General features: G+C 46.6%; 1 protein-coding gene across 1 annotated transcript in view; it reads right to left on the reverse strand.

The window, feature by feature from the left end:
* Pou2f3 (POU class 2 homeobox 3) overlaps positions 1-25,600 on the reverse strand; it is an 82,861-nt gene that overhangs the window by 53,387 nt on the left and 3,874 nt on the right. The window contains exon 2 of the mRNA XM_055622248.1: positions 22,594-22,662. Within this exon, the coding sequence (XP_055478223.1) occupies positions 22,594-22,662 (69 nt within the window). The remainder of the gene's footprint in view (positions 1-22,593; positions 22,663-25,600) is intronic.

A 25,600-nucleotide genomic window follows, 5' to 3' on the forward strand; every position in this document is an offset into this window, starting at 1 on the left:
ACACACACACACACACACACACACACACACACACACACACACACACAGTCATACACACACTACACACACATATATCTATACACATATACACACATATACAAATAAAAATAAATCTTTTTGTTTTTGTTGTTTTTTTAGAGACATGGTTTCTCTGTGTACACTTGACTGTCCTGGACTCGCTTTGTAGACCAGGCTGGCCTTGAACCCACAGAGATCTGCCTGCCTCTGCATTCCAGAGTGCTGGGATTACAGGCATGTGCCACCATGCCCAGCTATAAAAATAAATCTTTACAAAAACAAAAAGAACATGTTGTCCCCTGACCTCCACAAAACGCCCCGGTTGGCACATGCACACATCCCTTATGAATGTAATAAATGTAATAAAACCCTTTAAAAAACACCGTTCACATATAACCTGGCACTGGGCTTAGCATATGACAGAATCTCAAGATACTGATTAAGTGAATGAGTTTATGGGCGAATGAACTCAGAACTGTGGTCACAATCTAGCATGGCGTCTAATCCCCGTTTGCCTCCTTTCTGCACCTTTTTGCTCTGTCTCCTGGGAATGCCCCCTCCCTCCCAGGCCCCCCGAGTCTGTTCATACAGAACCTCAGACAGGTCCACACTGTAATACACCCCCTCATCACACCGTTCCCCTGCAGACCCTCAGTCTCTCTCCCCTTGGGAACTCAGAGCTCTTACTGCTGGCCATGAGACATACATTGCTTTCTACACAGCTTTCTGTGAGTTTCCTGAGAACTTAGCACAAATCAAAAGCTTGAGAAATGCCTGAGGCTTGGCTGGATGGGACCGAAGTGACTTGCCCAGCATCTTAACTTATCCCTTCAGCCTGGAGGACAGCGCCTTCCCACACATTTGTCAGCCATCTCTGAGGGTACCTGGGCTAGAAGACAGAGTAGAGAATGAAGGGCCCGGGGATTCACAGAGGGAGGAATAGGTCGAGGTACAAAATAGCCTGTATCAGAAGATGAGAGCAACTAGGAGCGTACATAAATCCACAGGGCGCTAAAGTCACAGCGTCCGTGTACTAAGCGCTGGGCTTGTGGAGGTGGACTAAAAGGGAAAATTACTTTTGGGTTTTTTTGTTTTGTTTTTTTGTTATTTAAATCCTTTAGTCACATTTTAAAGTTGGCCTATGGAGTTTTATTTTAGATTTGGCAAAAGAGAGGGCTGGAGAGACTCTGCTCAGAGACTGAGGATTTGTTGCTTTTGTAAAGGACTATTCCCATCACTACACTGTGGCCCACAACCACCTTTAACCCCTAGGCCAGAGCTTCTCGACCTGTGGGTCATAACTCTCTGGAGTCAAAGGATCTCTTCACAGGGGTCACCTAATACCATTCAAAAACACAGGTATCTACAGTACAATTCATAACAGTAGCAAAAATTACAGTTATGACATAGCAACAAAATAATTTTATGGTTGGGGGTCACACGATATTAAAGGGTTGCAGCATTAGGATGGTTTAGAACCACTGCCCTGGGCACTTGTGTGGTATACATTCATACACATAAAATTAAAAAGAAAATAGAAGAGGAGGAAGAGGAAGAAGAGAGTGTTGATAATTTGGCAGAAGAGAGCCTATGAGACAGCTCATTAAGTAAAGGTCCTTGCTGCCAAGCCCAATAAGCCCAGAGTTAGATCCACACATATACACACATTAATAAGGAGTTGGCAAAAAAAAAAAAAATACTCAAACCAAAACAAAAAAACAAAACAAAAACAAAGTTGTCAATCTGACAAATATTTACTGAACACACTGCAGGTGCCAGCTATAAATCTGGGCATAAACAGCCAAGTGCGATGGTGAACACCTGTAATCGCAGCATTCTGGGAGGCAGAGGCAGGTGGATCTCTGTGAGTTCAAAGAGAGCCTGGTCTACAAAGCCAGTCCAGGACAGCCAAGGCTACCCAGAGAAACCCTGTCTCAAAAAAAATCAAAACCAAACAGAAAAACTCTGGGCACAGACCACCATGATGAAGAGGCAAATGTCTCTGGCCTTGTGTTGAGATTTCTGTCTATCTAGTTCCCCTGATCTCCAGGGCTGCCTGAACGGCTAATCTGGAAGAATGGGGCCAGTCAGGGTCTCCCTTGAGACTGAGCTCTGGCTCTGAGTAGTCCAAGATAGAAGTAGATATAGCTAAGCCTGTAGGTACTTAGAAAGGACTCAGTTGCTCAGAGTGAGTGCTACCTATGGTTCCTGTTTTTATTCTGATTCCCCAACAAGGCAGGGAGGCAAGCAATTCAGAGACAGGGCTTCCTGTTTGGCCTTCGGGCTGGGAGAAGGTGCTAGGAGCATGTGGAAATCTAGGCTGAAACAAGATGCTACGGCTGTGTCTGATGGTCACCGTGGCCCACCTCTCCGGATCTGAAGCTGCCTCATCCTTCCCTTTGCTCCTGTACTAGCCCCAGTTTCCCTCCCAGAGTCTTCTGGACTTGTTCGACCTGGCAGCTCTCCCCTCCCAGCCTCCAGGAAGGCCTGGCAAGTGGCAGCTGTGAACTTGAGACTGTGATCTGGCTCCTTGGGGCTCGGCTGCTGCCCCAGTGCCCCAGATTAGGATGACTGATGGGTTGTTCCTGGCTCCCTTTCACAGAGGAGGGAGGAGGTGATGGTGACGTGCTAAGTCCAGTTACCAGACTCTTCCTGAGATGCTGCCCATCCCTTGCAGGTGTGGGGCACAGCAGCAAAGTCTGAAGGAACCCTAAACTTTTATCAAAAGCACTGTGGTCCAGGCCCCAAGCTGTGCGAACTTCCGGGTCAAAACAGGGACCAGCTGAAGCCTGGGCTTCTCAATGTTAAACAAGGAAGCATAGCATCTTCTCCTTCCCAGACATACAACTGCCTGGGTGAGAGAAAGCTGGAGACTGCTCTCTTTCCTTTGGGAAGTACTGGTTTGTCCTGGGCCATGCCCCCACAGGTGGCACCTGTGTTACAGACTTTGCACATGCTGGCTGGGGCACCCTTCTCTACTTAGGAAGCATATGATTATCCTTCAGCCCCCAATCAAGTGTCACATCCGCAGGGGTGTAATTTCTCCTCCTGCAGTTTCTTGCCTTTTGTTCACATTTCTTTCTTTTTCTTTTTCTTTCTTTCTTTCTTTTTTTTTTTTTTTTTTTTTTTGGTTTTGAGACAGGGTTTCTCTATGCAGTCTTGGCTGTCCTGGACCCGATTTGCAAACCAGGCTGGCATGAACTCACAACGATCTGCCTCCCTCCGTGCACTGTGCCCAGCTTCATTTACATTTCTTATGGTGCATGCTATATTGTTCATTTTTATTTATTTGTTTGTTTGCTTGATTGTGTTTACACAAGGACAGGGTCTAATGTATCCCAGGGTGGGCTTGAACTTGGTATATAGCTGGAGGTGATCTTGAACAGCTCATCTTCCTGCCTCTACTTCCCACCATGCCTGGTTTATGCTGTGCTGAGGATGGAACCCAAGGCTTCATGTACTCCAGGCAAGCACTCCACTGAACACACTACAACCCCAGCCCTGTTATTTTGTGGGTTGTTTGTTGTTGTTGTTTGAGGCAGGGTCTTATTATAGAGTCCAGGCCGCCCTTAAACTCGTGATCCTCCTACCTGAGTCTCCCATGTGCTAGGATTACAGGTGTGTAACAGCCATGCCTGGCTGTACTACGGTTTTTAGAGCCAATGGTTTGTGCTTTAGTTTCCCTCATGAAGGCATAAGCTCCAAGAGTTGAGGTCTATTATAATCTTCATGTCTGGACCCTGAGTGCCTAAACACAGGAGCTGGCATGTGGCATGTGTTGGATAACTGTCTCTAAGTAGTCCGAGTTACTGAGACTGTTCCTAAAACTAGCCTATCTGGACAAAGAATCTTCAAGACTGCCACACCTGAACACATGCACAGGAACCATTTCCATTTCTAAGTGCCGGCTTCCTCTTCTGTCACTTTCAGAAAAATAGGGCAAAGCACATTCGAATATCAAAAGAGAAAACTCCTTCCCAAGGTCACATGGCCTTAGAGAACAAGTGAAGACAAGAATTTTGATTTCTATACAATAAAATTAAATTCTTGATCCAACAGTGTTTGATGCAATAGAAATGACCATTAGACTTTAATAAAGAGATTAGGCAAGTAAATAGGGTAGATGCCGATTGAATTTGGAAGTGATTCAAACAATACAAAAAGCAGGTGACAGCATTGGCATTAGGAAACATTTTGGTAGGCTTTAACAGAAAGCCAAAACAAACAAGACAGGTAGTAAATGGAAGACAGAGCATGCGTTTTCACAGTTTAAAATAGTCAATGGCATAACTCAAAGATGGGGAGATGGAACTATATATTTAGAAATAGTTTATGTTATGATTTTTTGTGGTTTTTTTTCCAAGACAGGGTTTCTCTGAAATTTTTTTGTAGAACTCACAGAGATCTGTCTACCTCTGCCTCTCTGAGTGCTGGTATTACAGACGTGTGCCACCATGCCCAGCTATTATGTTATGAATTTTTAACTCTCTCTCCCTCTCCCTCTCCCTCTCTTTCTCTTTCTCTCTCTCTTCAGGACTAGGGCAATATCTCAGGAAGTAAAAGCACTTTCTGTTTAAGCCTGACAATCTGAGTTAAGTTCCTTAAATCTAAAAAGCTAGATGTGGTGGCGGCGGCAAGGTCTGCAATCCCAGCACTCTCTGAAAGATGGGAGGTGGAGACAGGAGAATTGGTGGGAAGCTTGAAGGTCAACTAGCCTGGAGTATGGAAGCACAGAGGCAGAAAGAATAGAGAGGCCGCCTCAACAGGATAAAAGGTGAGAAGCAACTCCAGAGAGTTGTCTTCCTACTTCCTACATCGTTTAGGGAAATGTGGAGTGTGTAAGTCCCCTTTCCCCAGCACCCCCCAGCACCCCCCAATACTCCCCAGCACCCCCCCAACACACACACCAGTACCCCCCCCCAGCACCCCTCCCCCAACACCCCCCCAACACACACACCAGCATTCAATCAGTCAATCATTTTAAAATTAGTAAACCAAAGGTTTGCTCTAATTCGGAAATTGTTTTAATAAACAAACTGGAAATCTGCTTTTCTATTCAGAGTGGATAGTCAGCGAAAGCAGTCAAATTGCACAGTTACATCCCATTTTTACAATTGCCACAACAATGCAGATCCTGATAAAGACTTTTGTCAACAATCCTAACAGCCAGTGTCAAACTGGAACCAAGAATAGAGATAATAACAGCTGATACCCCTGGTAATTAAAACCTCAAGTGGCATATTTTAAGATACTTGACCATCAAAACTGCCGAGAGAATGAAAATGAGGAATTAGTTTTGTTAAGTGTGATAATGATAATTGTGCTTAAAAGGGAAATGTCTTTATGTTTTAGAGACGCAACCACTCCCGCATTTTGAGCTGATAGTTATGTCTATAATTTGCAAGCAGAAAAGGCAGAAATTTGACAGCAGCTGAGGGTGACTAGTGAGTACAGGGGGAGCTGATTGTATCAACCTCTGCTTTTTTGTGTTTTTGAAAGGATGCACAATAAAAAAAAAGATTACAGAAGTAAATAAAGCTAAAGCAGACAAGGCAGAAACAAGTGGCCGAAGCAACCTCAGGCACAGGAAGTAAAAAGTAGATAAATCAGGCTGGCCTCCAATTTGTGGCAATCCTCCTGCCTCTGACCTCAAACGCCGTTATTTCAGGTGCGGGTCACCAAGCACAGCTCAAAGCTGTGTGGTGAACCACTGTTCCCATTTCTGACGATTGGGGGCTTTACATGCTGAAAAGCCTGTTGTTCAGGATAAGGGGTAAGCCGAACTACACCTCATTGGTTAACCCTTTGAGCTCTGTGTTTCACTATGACCATACCTTGCTTGATAATATTCGTAAAAATGGGCTCAGGAAGCCAGACGTGGCGGCATGTGTCCTTAGTGCCAGCATTCAGGAGATAGAGGCAGGCAGACCTCTGAGTTCAGGTCAGCCTGGCTTACAGAGTGAATTCCGGGTCAGTCAGAGGGGAAAGAGGGGTTTGGGAGATGACTCAGCGGACAAAATCATAAGCCAAACAAGCCTGACAACTTGAGTCCAGCCCTCAAAGCCACGTAAAGGGCCGTATGCAGCGGAGTGCGTCTGTGATAAATGCAGTGGCGTGCATCTGTGGGCTTGATGACGTAAGCTTAATCCCCAGGACGCACACGGAGAAAGGACTGACTCCTGCAAGTCGTCTTCTGACCTCCACACAAATGGCAAGATGGGCATCCCCTCCCAAATCAATAAACATAACGTGAAAACAATATCAAAAAATGAGTATTTAGAAGGTAAAAATACATTTAAAAATTAAAATAATAATAATAAATACAGATGAGCTAGGTATGGTGGTAAAGGGCTGTGGTTTCAGCACTCGAGACATGGCTACATGAAGATCGGGAAATTAAGGTCATTCTCAGCTACGTAGCAAGTCTGAGATCAGCTTGGTCTATGTGAGACAATTCAAAGACACAGAAAGAGGGAGACAGAGAGAGAAAGAGCGAGACGGAGACAAAGAGACAAAGAATGAGACAGAAAGATGAGATAATTAATTTTTTTCCTTTCTAAGACAGGGTTTCTCCGTGTAGCCTTGGCTGTCCTGAACTCATAGAGATCCATCTGCCTCTGCCTCTCTGAGTATTAGGACCAAAGGTGTGCGACACCACTTCCTGGCTGAAATGAGGTAATTCTAGGTAATTTTTATTTTTCTCTTGTCTATATGATATGACTGAAAACTTTTAAGGTAAAAATTGAAAAAAAGATCAGTGAGGGGAAATCTGAAAGCTACTGCACCATCATTTGTATATAGCAGATGATGGAATCGCCTATCTTGCCTATCTTCCCCAAAGTCTGGTGTGGAAGAGAAGCGAGCTTAGCTGAACTCTTTGAAAGAGAGGAACAGTGGGCTCTAGGGCTTGTGGGAAAGCAGGCTTCACCTTAAGTCAAGGGGCACTCCTCTGGAATTGTCCACCAGGGAGCCTGCAGTTTCCATGGCCCTGGGAACACTAAAGCAGAGACCGATTCATCAATCTCTAAAATTCTCCCAGTCTCTAAAGTGCCAGGATTTGATGCAGTTGATTAAAAGTTATCAGGTCCATTTCTTCCCCTCTGCCTGGTCCTTCCTGTGCCTCTTCAGAAGCAATAAAGGTCACCTGCCCTCTTCTAGTTTGTTCTACACACAAACTGAAGACTAATGAAGGGAGGAAGGAGAGGGCAGGGCAGAAAGGGCTTCCAAAGCTTGTTCAGAATCTCCTATTTGTGACCTTAGGGATGAGCAGGTGGCACCTATGTTTAACTGGAAGGGCCACCTTCTGGAACCTCTGCAAGCTTCTTGGGTCTTAGCTTTTATGGGTCTTTATGAATCTCTGGGCCAGGAGGGCTCCACAGAGAGAAAGCAAGGGGTGAGGTAAACTCAGTGGAACCTTGGCTCTTGGGCCTGCCAGGATCCCAGGGGATTGACCAGGTAGACTTTTCCGCTTTAGGGAAGCTGAGGCTCCTTACCTATTTCATTTTACGAATTTGGAAGCTGAGTCTCAAACATCCCGGAAGCATTTTCCCAACTACTCTGAAATCCCAGCAACCCATGCGGGTCATGAGTAGATTTACAGCCCTGCCCACTCAGGAGACAGCCTATAAACCCCAACGAGAGTCTGCTGGGTTGGCTGAGGGGTCACTGCACACACAGTGACTGAGGGTTTAAAGTGTTGGTATGTGCTGGGAACGATCCCCAAGGGAAGACCCAAGCTGCAGGTCTCCAACCTTACTGTGGTGACTTCCCATCCAGCACAATTCCATTGTCAATAGCACAAGCCCACAGAATGTCTGAGCATTCATCCAAGGCTCAGCTTAGCTTTCTCAGCTCTAGCACTGGTTTGGCCCTATCTGCTACCTAATCTCATCTCTACCAAGAGACTCTCAACAGAGTAAGAGGGCAGAGGCTACAGTTGAAATCATTGAAGTTGAATGAGAAGCATACTAGCATATAGACTATAAGTGAACTAAACAGGGCAAAAGGCATACTGAATTCTCAAGTCCCAGGGTGGTCATAATACCCTACAGACGAGAAGAAACCCAAGGGTCAGAATGTAGGTGGTATGAGTTCTGGGGCAGCTCCTCCTTCTAGCACTCATCCCCTTGGCCTCTGATGAACACTTGACCAGCAAGTGAGCTGAGCTGCCTGGCCAGGCCTCCCCAACACCAGGAGTTGGGTGCTGAAGAAGGCTCTCCCATCTCTGAACTAAGAGAGCTGACACCCAGACTGATGGGCCTCCTGCTTTGCATGGCTTTGGCAGCAATGGGATGTGATTTTGCCTGGGGAACAATTCTCTGGGTGAGAGAGGTGGAAGCCCAAACCAAGAACTGTTCCAGCAGGATTTTTCACTTCTTCCTGGTAAACAATGCAAGGAGCACCAGCAGAGACTGGGCCCCTCCCATTTCTGAATGGTTCTCAGCAGCTCTCCTCTCCAGTACAACCCAGTAGGACACCCAGGGACACTTCAGAACAATTCAATAACCTACTGGTATCTCTTAAGCTAGCAATTATGAAAGTTGGAAAGTTATAGTGACACATACACACGTATTCATGCACATAAAAAAATAAATAAACAATAGTAGCTGAGCGTGGTAGCCCATGCCTGTGATCCCAGAACTCTGGGAGGCAGATGCAGGCAAATCTCTGTGAGCTCAAGGCCAGCCTGGTTTTACAAAGCGAGTCCAGGACAGTCAAGGCTACTCAGAGAAACCCTCTTAAAACCAAAATAATAATAATAATGATAATAATAATAATAATAATAAGTCATAGTAGTAGTAAAGATTCTACCAGTAAACTAGGAACTATGGCCTCCTTTTCAAGGTTCTGTTTTGAGACCATGTAAATGGGCTGTAGGGTTCTTTTCAAGATTGCTTTACATTGGATTTATTGCAAATGTTCATCACCCTAGCCTTCAGTCTCCCTTTGATAAGAAAATGAAGTTTCTAGCGAGCCGGAGAGATGGTTCAATACTTAAGAGCACTTCTTGATCCGTTAGAGGACTGGACTTCACTTCTCAGGACCCACATGAAGTCGCTTACAAACCCCTGTGACTCCAGTTCCAGGGGGGATCTGACACCTTCACCCTCTGAGGGGCCCTGAATTTACATGAACGTGCTCTCTCTCTCTCTCTCTCTCTCTCTCTCTCTCTCTCTCACACACACACACACACACACACAATTAAAAATAATAAAAACAGATGTTTCTAGAGACATTCCTACCACCTTCTCTTTAGGAAGAAATGCCTAGGAAGAACGTAAGGACAACTTTTGAAGCTGCTTAAAGAGCAGGACCCAGGAGGATCCAAGATCAACTGTGCAAAGAGCACTGTCTTAGGGGTTAGGAGGTGTGAGGTTTGATTTTTTCACCAGCTGAGAATCCCTGGTCCATCCAGTCAGGGTGTAGATGGTGACGAAAAGTTCTACACATGCCCATAGCCGTGTATGCTGTGCCCAGGACAGCACTTACTAGTGAAGTCTAGCACCGTTATCCTTTTCCCTAAAGTCAATACCATGCCACAGCCACTGGTGGTCTCGAACCAGCACTTCTAAAAGAAGCTGGATAACCTCTCAAGTTTCCTCCAAAAACTCAGTGTGTGGACTCGGGTTTTCGTTGTGGTTTTTTTTTTTTTTTTTTTTTTCATAATTTAAACGTCCAGTTCTCTAGTCTACACTTAGAGCAGAACTCACAGACTTCAATAGACACGGCCTGTTGAGCTATGTGATATGCAGTCCCTATGTGAGTGTTCAAAAGGTCAAGCCTGAAGCCTGCTGGGCATGTGTTGTGGTGCAAACCTAGCAGCATAGCATGCTGAAGGTAGAGATGGGAGGATCAGATGTTCAAGGCCAGCCTTGGCCTAGTAAGATCCTATCTCCAAAACTGAAGTCTGCTCACCAGTTCCTTTCTCAAAAGGGTGAAGAGCCTGAGGTGATGCCATATTCACAAAGGAGATTTGCTGGACTCTGCTTCTCACTGCAATTTGTCATGTCGTTCATTGATAAAGAAAATCCACCTCATCATAGTTTCTGATACCTTAGGAAATAGAACCCCCATTCCTTCTCCATCTGGGCTATGGATGGGGCTTTTGGAGCTCCCATGCATTACCCTGGTTCTCTTCTTGCTGAAACACTGGTGCTGAAATCATCAATAGAGGGAGCCCAAATGGCCAAGATGAAGGAGCATCCTGGACTCAGAAAGTGTCAAGGGTTATTGATGCAAGGAAGTAGGACCCAACCATCGGAGATTTCTCCTCAGAATCTCCACTCAGAGTCCACTGACCCTGGAGAAACAATAAAATCTTTCTTCAAAGGCAGTTAAATATGCTCTGTGAAATAAGAGCCCTATTCTATTCAAACCCAATAGGGACTATTTATTTATTTATTATTTTTATTTTTTTGAGACAAGGTTTCTCTATGTATCCCTGGCTGTCCTGGACTCACTTTGTAGACCAGGCTGGCCTTGAACTCACAGAGACCCACCTGCCTCTGCCTCCCCTAGTGCTGAGATTACAGGGGTGCACCACCGTGCCTGGCTCAATACCAACTTCTTAATGTAGCACATAGACAACAATTTTTATTAGACCATAGAGGGAGCATAAAGCCCTGATGTCTGTCCTCTCTGTGTCCTACAGTGTGCCCAGGACAGTACTCACTAACACAGCCATTGATGGTGAGAACCAGCACTTTTTTTTTTTTGGTTTTTTTCAAGACAGGGTTTCTCGGTAGTAGTCTTGACTGTCCTGGACTCGCTTTGTAGACCAGGCTGACCTCAAACTCCCTCAAGAGCCCCCTGCCTCTGCCTCCCAAGTGCTGGGATTATAGGATTGCACCACCACTCCTGACCCAGAACCAGCACTTCTAAAAGGAGCTACTCACTACTTTAGGACTGGATGACTTCCTAAAGTTCCTTCCAGAATCTTAGTGCATGGACTCGGGGTCTTTCATAATTGAAAACACTCATTTCTCAGAATTCACAGACTTCAATAGACACGGCCTATTGAGCTATGTGATATGCGCTCTCCGTGTAAATGTTCATGAGGTCAAGCCTGAAGCCTGCTGGGCAGCACATGCCTGTGATCCCAGCATTTTGGGAGTAGAGGTAACGGGATCAAGAGTTCAAGGCCAGCCTTGGATAATTAGCAAGCTCTGAGACAGACTCTAAGTCCTAGGCTTGCACTATATAGGTAAGGACAGTAAGTTCCAGTGAGGCAAGCGGCTGACTGTCCAAATGCCACCAGATTGCCGCCAACCGAGATTCCATTTGGAGTGGCTGCAGTAACTCAAGTGGGCAAAGGAGTGAAGCTTTAGATTTTCTAGAATTTTAAATAGCGCTTTGTCTTGTTGACTCCCCCCCACCTCTCTCAGGTGGGAGAGGGCTTTTTCCTCAGATCCCTCTCTTCTTCTTGCCCTTGCTTCCTGAGAGATGAAGACACAATACAGATCCCATGAGTGTGTGTGTGTGTGTGTGTGTGTGTGTGTGTGTGTGTGTGTGTGTGTATGTGTGTGCATGTGTCCACTTAGCAGAAACTGGAGCATGGTTCTATCTCTGGTGTCCTGGAGACCAGCCTGACCAGGAAATTGACTTCTTGCATCTAATAGAGGATTGGCTTATTAGGTCACCGCATCCAGTACATAAACATGCTGTCCTCCAGGGATGTATACACTAACAAATGGCATTATTAACTGGTGGTCATTGGCCTAAGTGTCTTACAAACAAACTTTGATCCTCACAGAAGCTCTATGAGGTAGCTACTATTATTAACCCTATTTTATAGGTGAGAAAAATGAACAAAAAGCCTTTAAATAATGAGCAATCTGTACTAAGCCTTCAACTAATGACCCTAAGGTCAGAGTAGGCTAAGAGAGCAGCACAGCCCTGTCTATGCCAGTCACATCATTCAAAGAGCCAAGAGAACACTGGGATGTGCACGCCATCCCAGGGGGATGGAGCTGACCATAGCCAGAGAGAGTTCAATGTCACCATTCTTTACCTGAGGCACAAATGCAGCCTCAAAGAGGGACATTGCCTATTTAGGTGGGGTAGTGGGAAAGATGAGTCCAGAATTCAGCTGTCCTGTCATCTCCTTGGGCAAACGAACTACAGAGACTGTTTCTCCGACAATAAAAAACCCAGCCATGACCAGTCCTGAAGCCATCAGAAGAAGGAAAGTCAGAAGCTAAAACTACAATTCAGTGGTCCTGACCAATGAGCTCAAATATCCTCAGGTCACCAAGAGGGGACAGAGACCTAGTCTGTCTTCTGGTTAGGTAGTCACAGCTTCCACCGGCATTTCTCTAGGGTCTGGGGAGATGGGATGCCAGGAAGTTAGCTAGCATTGTGTAGCATTGGGGAGCCTCCTTTTGATAACTTTGAGCCCTTGAGCCAACATTTGCCAGCCAGCTTAACCCCTTTTGTCAAGGCTTCCCTCCTTAAAAAAAAAAAAAAAAATTAATCAGTTTCATTTGAATTTCAAATGACCTCTCCTTTCTCCCCCTCCCCATCCCAACAGGCTTTGAGGCAGGGATATGGAAATACACTCTGCAGTATGGAAATCATCACCCTATGCAAATCATGATCAGGACCCCATCGTCATAGCAACCACCCAGTTTCCTCTCCTCTCTGTACCCTTTCTGGGCTCCCAGGTTTGACTTTTTCTCTTCTCTTCCCAGCCTGGACAAGGTTGGGGAGTGGACAAGCCCCATTGCTGGGGTCCTTGTTGGTACCTGACTGACAGCAGGCAGATGGCACATCCAGTACCTGAGGTCACCTGCCGGGTCAGACCTGCCAAGCCACCTGCTGTAGAGCAAGCCTAGACCAGGCACACCCAGGCAAGGCCAACCGCTGTTGTTTCCAGGATAAGCCAGATGGGGTAGGTGACTGAGTGTATGTATGGGGTGTGAGGAGGTTATAGATTCTAGGGGACACAGTGAAACCCCCAGAAATGGACTCAGGAGAGAGGAGATGTCGGGAGGCTCCAGTGGTGCAGTGGTAGATGAAAGGCCTGCATGGAACCTGTATGTAAAATACCATGCAAATGAGCGCCTATTATTGTTTGAGTCAACAACAGTGTTTCACTGGTGCGTTTTTGGGAGATGCCCACAGCTCTGTTTCCCAGGCACCTGTCTTGGCACAAAGGCCCTGCCCTTAAGCTCATGACCCCCCCCACCACCACCAGTGAGCTCACTGGTCCCTGGAGAACTCAGGAGGACACACTGAACTGCTGGTGGCTGAAGTTCCTAAATATACAAGCTGGCACCTTAGAGGATCTTGTTCATATTTCAACCCTGCCCTGCTCTACCCTGTCCACTTAGACTCTTATGGGAAGGCTTAAAATTTAGTCCCAGGTTAGACGGCTTCATGTAGCTCCCCTTTACGAACACTCAGTTACGAATCTGTCCCTGTGCCCCCAAACCGGAGGCTGTTGGGAAAGGGAATGAGGGAGGAGCTGGGCCTCCTCATCCTTTTCTGTTCTTTCCTTGGCACTGCCCCTTTACACAGCAAATGGCTTAGAAATGGGGCCATCAGCAGGTGCTAGCTTGACACTCATCTTCCGTCTCTGCTGTCCATTTTCATCTTTCTTGAGGAGGGGATCTTGGTAAAGGGTGAAGGCCCAGGGTGCTGCAGCGGCCTAGGGTCCTCACACTGCTCAGCACCCACTCTCCCTGTGCTGGAGGCAAGGTACTATGCATTTCGTGAATATACTGGGGCCTGTCTCCTACTGGAGCCCCGTCATCACCCACCCACCCCTACCAGCTCTGGAGCAAGGCTAAAGGAAGATGTGCCCATGTTCTGGTGTACCCACTGCTCCAGGAAGACATAGGCAAAAAAATCTTCAAAACACACAGTGTCCTGAGGCCGTGCATTTCTGAGTGTGGCCCATGAGCCAAGGCTGGTCTGCAAACTTGCAACAAGGTATGAGATCTGGTACAAACTACAAGAGTAAAATCTTAGACGCCGCTAGCACACCAAGGGTCTTCCCTTTGACCTGGGTGTAGAGCTGTTTGGATGTTGCTGAAAGTGGTCTTAGGTCAGACCTCAGTACCTCACACAATGCCAACACACACAGCAGGACTGGATACTGGGACAGACTGGAAAAACATGGTCCTTTGTCTGGGATTGCTTGGGAAACAGGAATATATTCAGAGGCAAAGAAGAAAAGCCAGACGGTAAAGACAGCTCGCTCATGCCCTGCTATGTGCCCCTCAATCTGACCCAGCACGTGAGGCTGGAAAGGAAGAAGGTCACAGACCTCCAAGAGGAAAAGACAGTGGTGTAGGTAGGACCACCAGGGGCTCATGGCTGGTCTAAGGCTTGGCTACCCTGTGGGATGGGGTGGGAAGCCACAGTTAGGTAGCGGCTGTTCTTTTTGCTATAATTCTCCAAGGGCTGGAGGCAGGCAGGCACTGTGGCCACTCTCCTGAGACCTTCAGCAAAGAGAGCCACAGCCGGAATCCTGGATAGTGAGCTGCTACTTTCTCTTTTCCCTGTCACAGAAACAGAAATAGGCCCCACCACTCTGGATTTAGTCCAAACAAGAGATTACCGCACAAGGGTTGTAGGTGAGGGATAGTAAGGCCTTCCAGACACTGGGGAATCAATTTCTATCTAAACAAGGAGCCGAGGGAAAGGGAAATACGAGGTTGGCTTTTCTTTTCTTTTCTTTTCTTTTCTTTCTTTCTTTCTTTCTTTCTTTCTTTCTTTCTTTCTTTCTTTTCTTCCTTTCTTTTTCTTCCTTTCTTTTTCTTCCTTTCTTTTTTTTTCAAGACTGAGTTTCTCTGTGTATCCCCAGATGTCCTGGAACTTGCTCCATAGACCAGGCCTTGAACTCAAAGATCCGCCTGCCTCTGCCCCCGAGTGCTGGGATTAAAGGTGTGCGCCACCACCACCACCATCATCACCAGGTGGGTTTGGCTTTTCTTAAGGATGGAAAACAAATGAAAAACAAGGAGAATGGTACTCTCATTAACAGGCCTCTTCATTTTCCAAGGATGGTTTTGAATGTTTACAAAGGGCACGTGGAGGCACAGATAGGAATCTCAGAATCCGTCCTGGTTTTGCAGTAACCTGTGCAGGGGTGGGGAAGGGGGAACATCCACAGAGGTGAAGGACAGACTGGGACAGACTGAGGCTCAGGCCTAGAGACCAGCTCAGCTTTCTCATTGCTTTGTTTGTGCAGATCTTCCATCACCACAAGGAAACCGAAGTCCCATGTCTCTCAATAATAGTACGTTTCCTAATTACCGACCTATGATGGACAGTCTTTTCTCCATGGTGTGTCCTTTTCAAGGGGCGTTCACACCCACTCTCATTTAGTCATAAGCGCGCAGGGCGTTTGTGCACATGCGCTCACACACGAGTCTCCTTAGAACAGGTGTCAAGAAGAGCCTCTTCATATACCATCCCAGAGTCTCGCAAGAACCCCAAGTACCTCACGGTTTCTGTCCTGTCCTTCCAGCCTTTGGACGAGCACTTTATTAAAATATGAACTGCAAACCACCCTCATCTCCCACAATCTCTTCCCCAGACCCTCATTTCCTGTGGCAATCCTCAGCTTAGTTCCCAGAAAACTTGAGGGTAGATGTCTGTGTGATTCCCAGGAAGAAGCAGACCCTTATCCCAAGAAGAGGGAGTTAGTCCTTGTCATCACTACTTTCATTCAAAAGCCACTGGAAGCCGCTGACTTCTCTATGCCTCGCTGGCCCTCCCCTGGACAGACATGCCCATCACATTTAAAGCCATACTGGACGTTCTTTGATCCCCAGACAACTGAGTTTTCTGGGTGGTTCTAGACTGCAGACAGATGTTAGTCATTCAGTCTCATAGATAAGACAAGGATGTCTCAACTTGGAGGAATGAATGACAAAGCTACCCTCCCTCCCCTCTAGTGAGATGAAGACTGGTTTGGAAAGGAGGTGTGTGTGTGTGTGTATGTGTGTGTGTATGTGTGTGTGTGGGGGGGGGGTGGTTCAGGCTAGACCCTGCAATGCTCACCAGCAGGAGCAGCCGACCCTGCTCTTTCCCTCTCATCCCCCTTTGTGCTGGCTGGTTTTAGTCTAACTTGACACAGCTAGAGTTATCGGAAAGGAGGGGACCTCAATTGAGAAAATGCCACCATAAGATCCACCTTCAGGCATTTTCTTAATTAGTGATGGGTGAGAGCAGGCCCAGACCACCATGGGTGGGGCCATCCCTGGGCTGGCCGAGCAAGCCATGGGAAGCACGGCAGTAAGCAGCACCCCTCCATGGCCTCTGCGTCAGCTCCTGCCTCCAAGTTCCTGCCCTGTTTGAGTTCCTGTCCTGACTTCCTTCAGTGATGAATAGTAACAGGGAAGTGTAAGCCAAATAAGCCCTTTCCTCCCCAATTTGCCCTTTGGTCATGATATTTTGTCACAGTAGTAAAAAGCCCTGATTAAGACACCCAGCAAGCACTCTGGCTCCAGACAGAGCTTTCTGTCTTCGATTGGATCGATCTTCCTCTGGTCCTTCAAGACCGCCCTTCATGATTTAGACATCTGCCGTGATGGCACCACTCTCTGGTGTCCTCTGTCTATGGTTTTCCATGGTGGGCAGCCTTTGATCTTCCCACTAACATCTATGAGTAGAAAGTCACTAGGAAAGTCCAAACTTCGGCCTGTCATGTTCTGGGTAAGAGACCTTGGCGAACCTCAGCTAACATTCTTTCTCATCAGCAGCCTCAATTTCCCCACCGGCAAAGCGGGGAAATGACACCCACTCCCACTGCCAATGTTCCAGAACGTGGTCAAAGCTCATTGACGGACTCCAGTTCCACTGTTAGCCACAGTACCAGGAATCCCTGTCCTTGAAGAAAAGCTCCATGGTGGGCAGGGACTCCACAGCCCAGCATGGGCTGCATAGTGGAGGTCACAGACAAGGGTCGTGGGACTGACAGCTAGGTCAGAATAAGATGGGAGCCCATGCAGAACAAAATGGGGGACACACAAAAGCAAAGCTGGCTGGAAGGAGGGGGCTATGAGCAGGTGCTCCCCTCCCGGGAAGACCTACAGGCACCCGAGAGACGTGCAAATAGATGGGAAAGCATGCCAAGAGCAGAGCTGAGGTCAGCCTTTCCAGACCGTCGGGTCCTAAACCTGCCTTCGTGAAGAAGGAATGGTAACCAAACATGCAGGTAGCTCACGGCAGAGCCGAGACGAGAACTTGATAACGTCACAGTGTGAGCTTCATTCCTGCTTCTAGGCAAGTTAGTTTTTCACTCTCTGCCTCAATTCCTCCTTGGAGAAAACGGGGCTGATCATCTCTAGGTTTATTGTAAGTGTTAAATGAGATGATATCCATAACAATTTTATGCATGGCTGGAGGGCAGGAGGGGATGCGCCCCAGGGGCTTTTCCTTCCTTCCTCCTGAAACCTTGTCTTTTTTTCTTGTGTTTTGTTGGTTTTCTGAGACAGGGTTTCTCTGTGTCTCTGTAGCCCTGGCTGTCCTGGAACTTGCTCAGTAGGCCAGGTTACAGAACTCAGAGATGTGCCTGTCTCTGCCTCCCGAGTGCTGGGATCAAAGGTGTGCGCCACCATGCCTGCCTTGCCCGAGGGCGTTTAACACATGATTAAAGTTGTATTTTATCCAGCTGCTCAGTTAAGAAGAGAAAATGAGAGGCCAAGGCGCAGAGCCTGCCTGAAGTAGGCCAAGCTGTGACATGAGTTTCAGGCCAGTCTGGTTGCCTCAAAAACAAACAAACAGATAGACAGACAGTTGGCTTGGTAAAGTGCTTGCCACATAAGCCTTGGGACCTGACTTCAATCCCTGGAACCTCTGTAATAAACACTGTGGCATGCCCTTGTAATCCCAGGGCTGGAGGAGATGTGGAGACAGGAGGATTCTAAGGACTTCTGGCTAGCTGGTCTAGTTGATGAAGCAGAACAGTGAGAGATCCTATCGGAAACAGGTGGCTAGTCCTCCGGCTCCATGTGCACGCATTTGCAGATGGTGTGCACACACGACTGGGGCTAAAGTTCCGGGGGAGAGCTTAGGATGCCTGAGACCCTCAGCTCAATCCCCAGTACCGAAAATAAATAAAATAGAGTGTAGGAAAAGCGGCAACAGGTAGGAGGTAATAGGAATTAACCAAAAGCCAGTTGCTGCTGCTGGAGAAAATAGGCTTCAGTCCTATAGAAAAAGAGTATAGGGGGGCATGGAGATAGGGGTTCCAGAGTCTTCCTTGGTTGCCAGCAAAAAAGGAAATCTGATGACCCAAGCATTTTGTTCTCAGCTGGATAGGGGCGAGGAGTGGCTGTGGGGATGGGGTGGGGGGTCGTGGATTGCCCTGCAGGTCTGAGAAAACTCTCCAAGGATTCTCCACCAACTCAGAGTGGACAGGACAGCCCCCCTTTCCCAGCTCCTGGCCCTAATGCCCTAGGGGTTTCACTCAATACTGTGGGCACTCTCCGGGACACAGGTTTTCTAGGTCATCATTGCTTATAGTTCCTTTAAAACCCAGAGACAAAGCACCCATTAACTCATGCTGCTGGGGAGATGAATGTGTCTTTTAAAAATTCAAAAGAAACTATTAAACTAAGTTGGTAACTATTGTAACTGGTAATAACCTTTCCTCAGCTTAAAAAAAAAAAAAGTCAGAATGACTTTTCAGGAAGTTTGGTTACTTTAATTAGCTACTTTTTTTTCTTGCCATTAATTTAGGGTCACCTAAGCATTAATCCTACCACTGAACAAAGCCCTGAAGGGGAAAACAAAAGGACAAGAAAACTCCATAGAAGTTGGAGACACCACTATCTCCCAAGAGTAGAGGACCCACACAAAATCTTTTCTTCATTTGTAAGCAGAGCAAAACCAAATTCTGGAGCTGATGCGCTTGATCAGGTGAAGGTGAAGAGCACCCCAGGCACCTGTGGCCCGAGAGCCCCTACCAGTACGACCCAGATTTACAGAATCACAGTGGCTGAGTACCCTTGCTCTTCTAGAGGAATGAGGTTTGATTCCCAGCAACCACATCACAGATTACATACAACCATTACAACAACTCTAGCTCCAGGGGATTTGATACCTTCTTCTGACCTCTACAGGCACCAGGCATTTTTTTGTTTTGTTTTGTTTTTCGAGACAGGGTTTCTCTGTGTAGCCTTGGCTGTCCTGGACTCTCTTTGTAAACCAGGCTGGCCTCGAACTCCCAGAGACCCGCCTGCCTCTGCCTCCCCGAGTGCTGGGATTACAGGCATACGCCACCACATCTGGCTGGCCACCAGGCACTTTTAATTGCACCTTTTGTGGGGCAAAAAGACGTGGTAGCTGTTTGGTGACACATGCCTTTATTCCCAGCACTCAGTAGACAGAGGCAGTAGGGTGGAGCTCTGTGAATTCAAGGTCAGCCTGGTCTACATATCAAATTATGGACTAGCCAGAGTTATGTAGTGAGGCCTTGTCTCAAACAAATAAACAAAACAAAACCAAGACAGTGGTGATGGGCTTAGGTGTTTCCGTTTGTTGTCAGTCTACCCTCTAAGACAGCATTCATTTTCTTTTGTCACTTTGTATAAAGGATAAATGATCAAATCAGATAACTAGTAAATGGTTCTGTTTGTAGGCATGTGGAGGGAGAGGTGGGAACTCAGTGTGTAGCCCAGGCTGGCCCAGAACTGGGCTTGAACTCTCCAACTGTCAATGCTCTTGTCTCAGCCTGAGTGTCGGTTACAGGAGAGCAGCATCCTTCCTGGCTCATTTGCCAGCTTTTATCCCAGGTCTGTTTGATTTGAAACCATGCCCTTCAAAGGTCTATCTACTGAAGAGGTAAAGAGTCAGGCGACGTGGGCGGCATGGCAAGATGGATTCTGGCAGTCCTGGTTCATCCCTGCTTCTCTCTCCCTTAATCTCTTAGCTCACAGCTTCCACAGTCCTCCACAGGAGGTTAGGATTTGCCCAGGCAACCCCAGAACACATTGGACTTCTTGGTGTCCTCCTATGGTTGAAGCTCTACCTTCCTAGGCTCATTATCAGGGGTTCAGAGTGGCTCATTCTGACTCCTCACATGATCTACAACTTGGTCAGGATAACTCACAACAAAGGCTAGATTCCCGCAATAAAAGTGGTCATTTCCATGTGGACACTGCTCAACTATGTCCTGGCCAATGGGCCTTGGGGGACGGAGATGGTTCCAGGAAAGGAACAGTGTCTCTAGAACAGTATCACAGCTCTGGACTCCATTTTTCTCTAGGGAAGAGCATCATGAGTAGAGGCAAGCCCGCCAGCACTCCTCAGCTGAACACATTTCAGCTCCTCAAGATTGAAGGATATTAATGATTACCCTTCTCCACCAACCTTAGTAATGTGTATGCCACCAGCAAACTGTCCAAAGGCAGGCTTGATGACACAGGCCTGTAATCCCAGCTGAGGCTGAGACAAGAGAAGGATTGTAAATCGGAGGCCAGCCTTGGCTACAGAGCAAGTTCAAAGACAACTTAGCAAGACGTTATGTCAAAACAAATAAATAAAAATAATAGTAAAAAAAAAAAATTTTTTTTTAAAGGGTAGGAATGTAGCCCAGTGGTAGAGTGCTTGGTTACGATAAACAAGTACCTAAATCCAATCACCAGTATAATGGGGTGAACAACACCATGAAAAGTGGGTGCAACTAGTCCACACTCTGTTCACTCCAGCTGTTCCATGCAAAGGAGAATATAAAGACTGCAGCTCTACAGGCGTTGCTATCCAAACAAGTAGACCCTGCTTTGATGTTAAACTGAAGAGCAGAAAAATCTGTAGCAAGCACATTCTGAAGACAAGCCCTTCCCTATCGGCCTCCTCAACTTTCATGTCTCTCTTTTAGCTTCAAGAACTAGAATGTTCCACAACTGTTGAAAAAGATTTTCGTTTTAGAGGATATTAGATTCGCTCCCCCTTCTCACTTCTGTCTCCAGATGAAACACTAATTGGGGCCTTGTTGGGAGGCTATTAAAGTTATCTTCTAGTTATCTTTCTTCAAGTTCTTTTTAATTAGAGAGCATTTTCAAACGGAGGCTTGGCTATGATGACAACAAGAGAGAAGAAAGAAATATCTCAATTCTTTCCTATCTCCTTTCTTTTCTTTACAAGGCAAAGTCACGTCAAAGGAACTAATCCTTTCCTCTCTGAGCTTAATACCAGCCACACACACCAATCAGAAAGTTAATACTTGTATTCAGGCCTGTCTGCTGAGTTCCTTAAGAAAGACTTTTAAGAACCTTGGATGAAGCTGGGCAGTGGTGCCATATGCCTTTAATCCCAGCACTCAAGAGGCAGAAGCAGGCAGATCGCTGAGTTCGAGGCCAGCCTGGTCTATAGAGTGAGACCTAGAACAGCCAAGGCTACACAGGAAAACTCTGTTTCAGAAAAAAAAAAAAAAAAAAAAAAGCCAAGAAAAACCTTGGATGGAAGCTGGGCATGGTGGTGGCTCATACCTGTAATCCCAGCATTTCAGAGGCAGAGGCACAGGCAGGTGAATCTCTGAGTTCAAGGCCAGCCCGGTTTACAAATCCAGTTTTAGGACAGCCAGGGCTACACAGAGAAACCATGTCTTAAAGAAAAACAGAGCCTGGAGGGGAAGATGCCAGTCCGCATCTACCAAAAACAAGTCCTCTCAGGAGCTGGCAATACAGCCTGTTGCTTCCATGTTAGTGCAGATATCAAAGCATGAACCACAACAGCGATGGTTCAGTGGATAAAGGTGCTTGCTGTGCAAGACACGGGACCTGAGTTCCATCCCCAGAACCACAGAAAGGGAGAAGAAACTCTTCAAAGTTGTCCTCTGACCTCCACTCATACACACATATAAACACACCATAATAGTAATAGCAATAATAATAATAATATTAATAATAATAAAAGTCTCTTTAAAAATTGGTCCAGGAGGCTGAGGCATTTCATAGTGAGTTTTAGCAAATCCTTGACTCAAAATAAAAGTGAAGAGTAGGAGTGTGAGACTGGAGATTTGACTCAGAGGTTAAGAGCACTGGCTGCTTTTCCAGAGGTCCTGAATTCAATTCCCAGCAACCACATGGTGGCTCACAACCATCTGTAATGAGATCTGGTGCCCTCTTCTGGCATGCAGGTATACATTCAGGCAGAACACTGTATACATAACAAATAAATAAATCTTTGAAAAAAAAAAAAGTAGGGTTATGGCTCAGTGCTAAGGCATTTTCCTGTCTCGGCAAGGCTCTTTAATTCCTATCACACATGCATGTCACAAGACACGGTGGTCGAAGACTGGCCCCTGGCCTAGCATGTGCAAAGCCTTGGACTGGATGTCCAGCACTGTAAGAGTGACTCTCTCCTCACTAACTTTTTGTCCTCACTAACTTTTTGTCCTTTGTTCCTAAGAATCTGGCTCCTTCCTGGTTCCAGAGGTTTATTCTATCAAGGTCAATATTTATTATTCCAAGGCTTTAGAGCCATGCCTCCTCGATATCTCCAGAGGAGTCTCTCGGGGCCTAAGATCCAGCTTTTACCTTTGAAATACTAAGCAAGAAGAGACACCACATTGCTGCATAGTTTCCCCTAAGCACTAATGCCCAGAAGAGAACATCTTACCTGACTCCACCTGGCTGAACGTGCTGCGGGCATCCGTGGAATCCGCTACATCCCCACTCATCTTGATATCTGCAGGGGAACCACGACTGATTTTAATAACAGGTCACCATTTTTCTTGCTGTGACATACGTGGCTTTAACTAAACAGCAAAGATGAATATGTAATTACAACAGGCATCAGACTTTCAAATTCCTGGTTCCCAAACACACAGCCATTAGAATATTCATAAGCCTGAAGGCACAGATCGCTTCCTTTCCCTCATCTCCCCACAGTGGCTCTGGGGTCGCTCACCTTCTGCATCATTCATGGCCACCGTCCATCTCCCAGACATAGTGGATAAAACTGAACAAGGATAAGGACTAGAAGCAGAGTGGGGGGCCCTGCCCATCCCCACCCTTAATTTCTTTTGGAATTAAAGAAATGTGTCTTCTTAAAGTTCCATGGAAATCCAGGTGTACTTGGGCATGGTGGCACACAGGTCTTTAATCCCAGCACTCAGAAGGCAGAGGCAGGCAGATCTCTGAGTTTAAGGACAGCCTGATCTACAGGACAGCCAGGACTACACAGAGACACACTGTCTCAAAAAACTAAAAAAGTTTCGTAGAAATCCAGGTATAGTAGCACATGCCTATAAACCCAGGAAGACCACAGCTTGAGGCCAGCCTTGAACTTAAAGAGGAAGACTTTGAGTTCGAGGCCAGCCTGGTCTACAGAGTGAGTTCCAGGACAGCTATGGTTATTCAGAGAAACCCTGCCTTGAAAAACAAAGAAAGAAAGAAAGAAAGAAAGAAAGAAAGAAAGAAAGAAAGAAAGAAAGAAAGAAAGAAGAAAGGAAGGAAGAGAGAGAGAAAGGAAGAGAGAGAGAAAGAAAGAAAAAAGAAAAAAAGAAAGAAAGAAAGAGGAAGGAAGGAAGGAAGGAAGGAAGGAAGGAAGGAAGGAAGGAAGGAAGGAAGGAAGATAAAAAAAGAAGCCTTTGTTTCAAAAAAATAATAAAATAGCCAGGTGGCAGTAGTGCACACCTGTAATCCCACCACTCAAAAAGGCAGAGGCAGGTGGATCTTTGTGAGTTTGAGAACAGCCTGATCTACAAAGTGAGTCCAGGACAGCCAAGGCTACACAGAGAGACCCTGTCTCAGAAAACAACAACAACAACAACAACAATAATAATATAAGTACAAATCAGGCAGCATTTGTTCCCTCCCCTCTACTTAACAAGGCCACCCTAGAAGATAAGCATGCTTTAACTGAAGTTTGCATTTGCCCTTCTTTCCTTTCTGCTCCCAATTCTGCTGTATGTCTGGTTCTCAAAGGTCAGTGCACTGCCCAGGGAATCAAACCACACCTCCTTCCCACCCCTCTCAGAGATCTTGTCCGAGTTGCTGGGTGGGAAGGAGGTGCCCAGCTGAGAAAGCAGACCTGCACAGGGTCACATGTCAGCCCCCAAGCACCGCTACTCTGTCCTCCCTACTCTATGCCATCACAATAAATTAGACATTTACCCATAACAGAAAGCTGCCACTGCCTAAGAGGCCCTCAACTTCTACTCTAGTCAGTTGTGGGAAAGAAAGAGGCATTTTCGAACTCACTCTCTCTCTCTCAGCTCCTCTCCTTATTGAACCATCCAAATCCTGATGTTTAAGACAGAGAATATTTTATTCAAATTGTGTGGGAACCGCACTCCCTCCCCAATTCCACCCTCTTCTCTGGGGCAGCATTTTGACTCTTTCAAACCAGATAAAGTCTTGGTGAGTTCATTTGCATATGAGGCTCTTCAGCCAATCCCAGCCAGGGAGGTGGCCTTAATTTGCATCGGGTAATCAGGCAGTTGGCAGTCGGAGGTCTGGAGATGATCAGGATGAGGAAAAAGGGTGGACCTCTGCTCCAGGAAAAGAGGAGAGAAAGTGCCGCCCCTTTCTTCTTGGAAAGGCACTAACGTGTATAGCTCTTAAATATATTTGCAGCTCCGTAACGAAGTGAGTGTGGTGCCAGGCAAAGCAGAGATACAGACACCAGCAAGTGCCAGTAGTAGGAGTCCCTGTGGCTCTGAGGACTGCTCAGAGAAGAAAGGCAACCAGGTATATTGTGAGAGCTCAGTAGGGTCTTCCTAGACAGCCAAGCTGCGCTCTGTGCTTGTGGGAGTCTCAGGAGCGCCCTTCTACTGCTCTGCATTTGGGAGGCCTTCCTTGAGCCAGCCTCAGCCCTTCCTGCAGCGCCTGCTAATTTTCCAGATAGTTAGCCCTGGCTGAATATATGCATGCATTTACAGAATTAGTTGGGGCCTCTGCCACTGTTCATTTGCTGCTGCTGGAACAGTGAGCTTCACTTTGGGCCAGCTTGGAGCTGGGTGATAATGCCTCACGTCTACCTGAATCCCACGCTTCAACGCAGCAATTTCTCCGTGGTGTAGAGAAAAAGCTCCAAACCAGAGCCTGCTGGGAAGACTGCAGAAATTCTCCGTGTGTGTGTTGGCTTTGACCCTGCTTTAGCAGGGGCAGAATTGAGGACTTCAGAGCAAGGGTTTTGGCAGCAGACCAACCAGAGTGTAAAGCCAGGGCCATCACTAAATAGCCAGGAGACCCTAACTACAAATGACCATGTGAATTTTCTCACTCAGAACCAGAGATGATGAACAAACCTCCCAGGGGCATGGACAAGATGAAGTGAAATGGTGAATGGAAACAAAGCGGGTGCCTACTCAATGGCTTAGACATGAGTTCCCGTCCCCTCTTGCATCCTAGTCATGTCCCCTCCTTAGCCTTTCCTGTTTCCCAAGGATAGCTATGGCTTTCAGTCTTGCATCTCTGTAAGTCACGGAGAAAGCCATTAGAAATCTTCAGATTCTTCCTTCAGAGGAAAACTGCTCATGGGAAGAGAAAAAGCTTGAGGGACAGTGAAGCCACAGTGTCAATCAGAGTTCCCAGGTCAACTTATTTCAAACGCTGCACATTTAGACCAGCAACGTGTGTGTGTGTGTGTGTGTGTGTGTGTGTGTGTGTGTGTGTGTGTG

Source organism: Psammomys obesus, unplaced genomic scaffold (assembly GCF_907164565.1).
Source record: "Psammomys obesus unplaced genomic scaffold, mPsaObe1.curated_primary_1811, whole genome shotgun sequence".
NCBI lineage: Eukaryota > Metazoa > Chordata > Mammalia > Rodentia > Muridae > Psammomys > Psammomys obesus.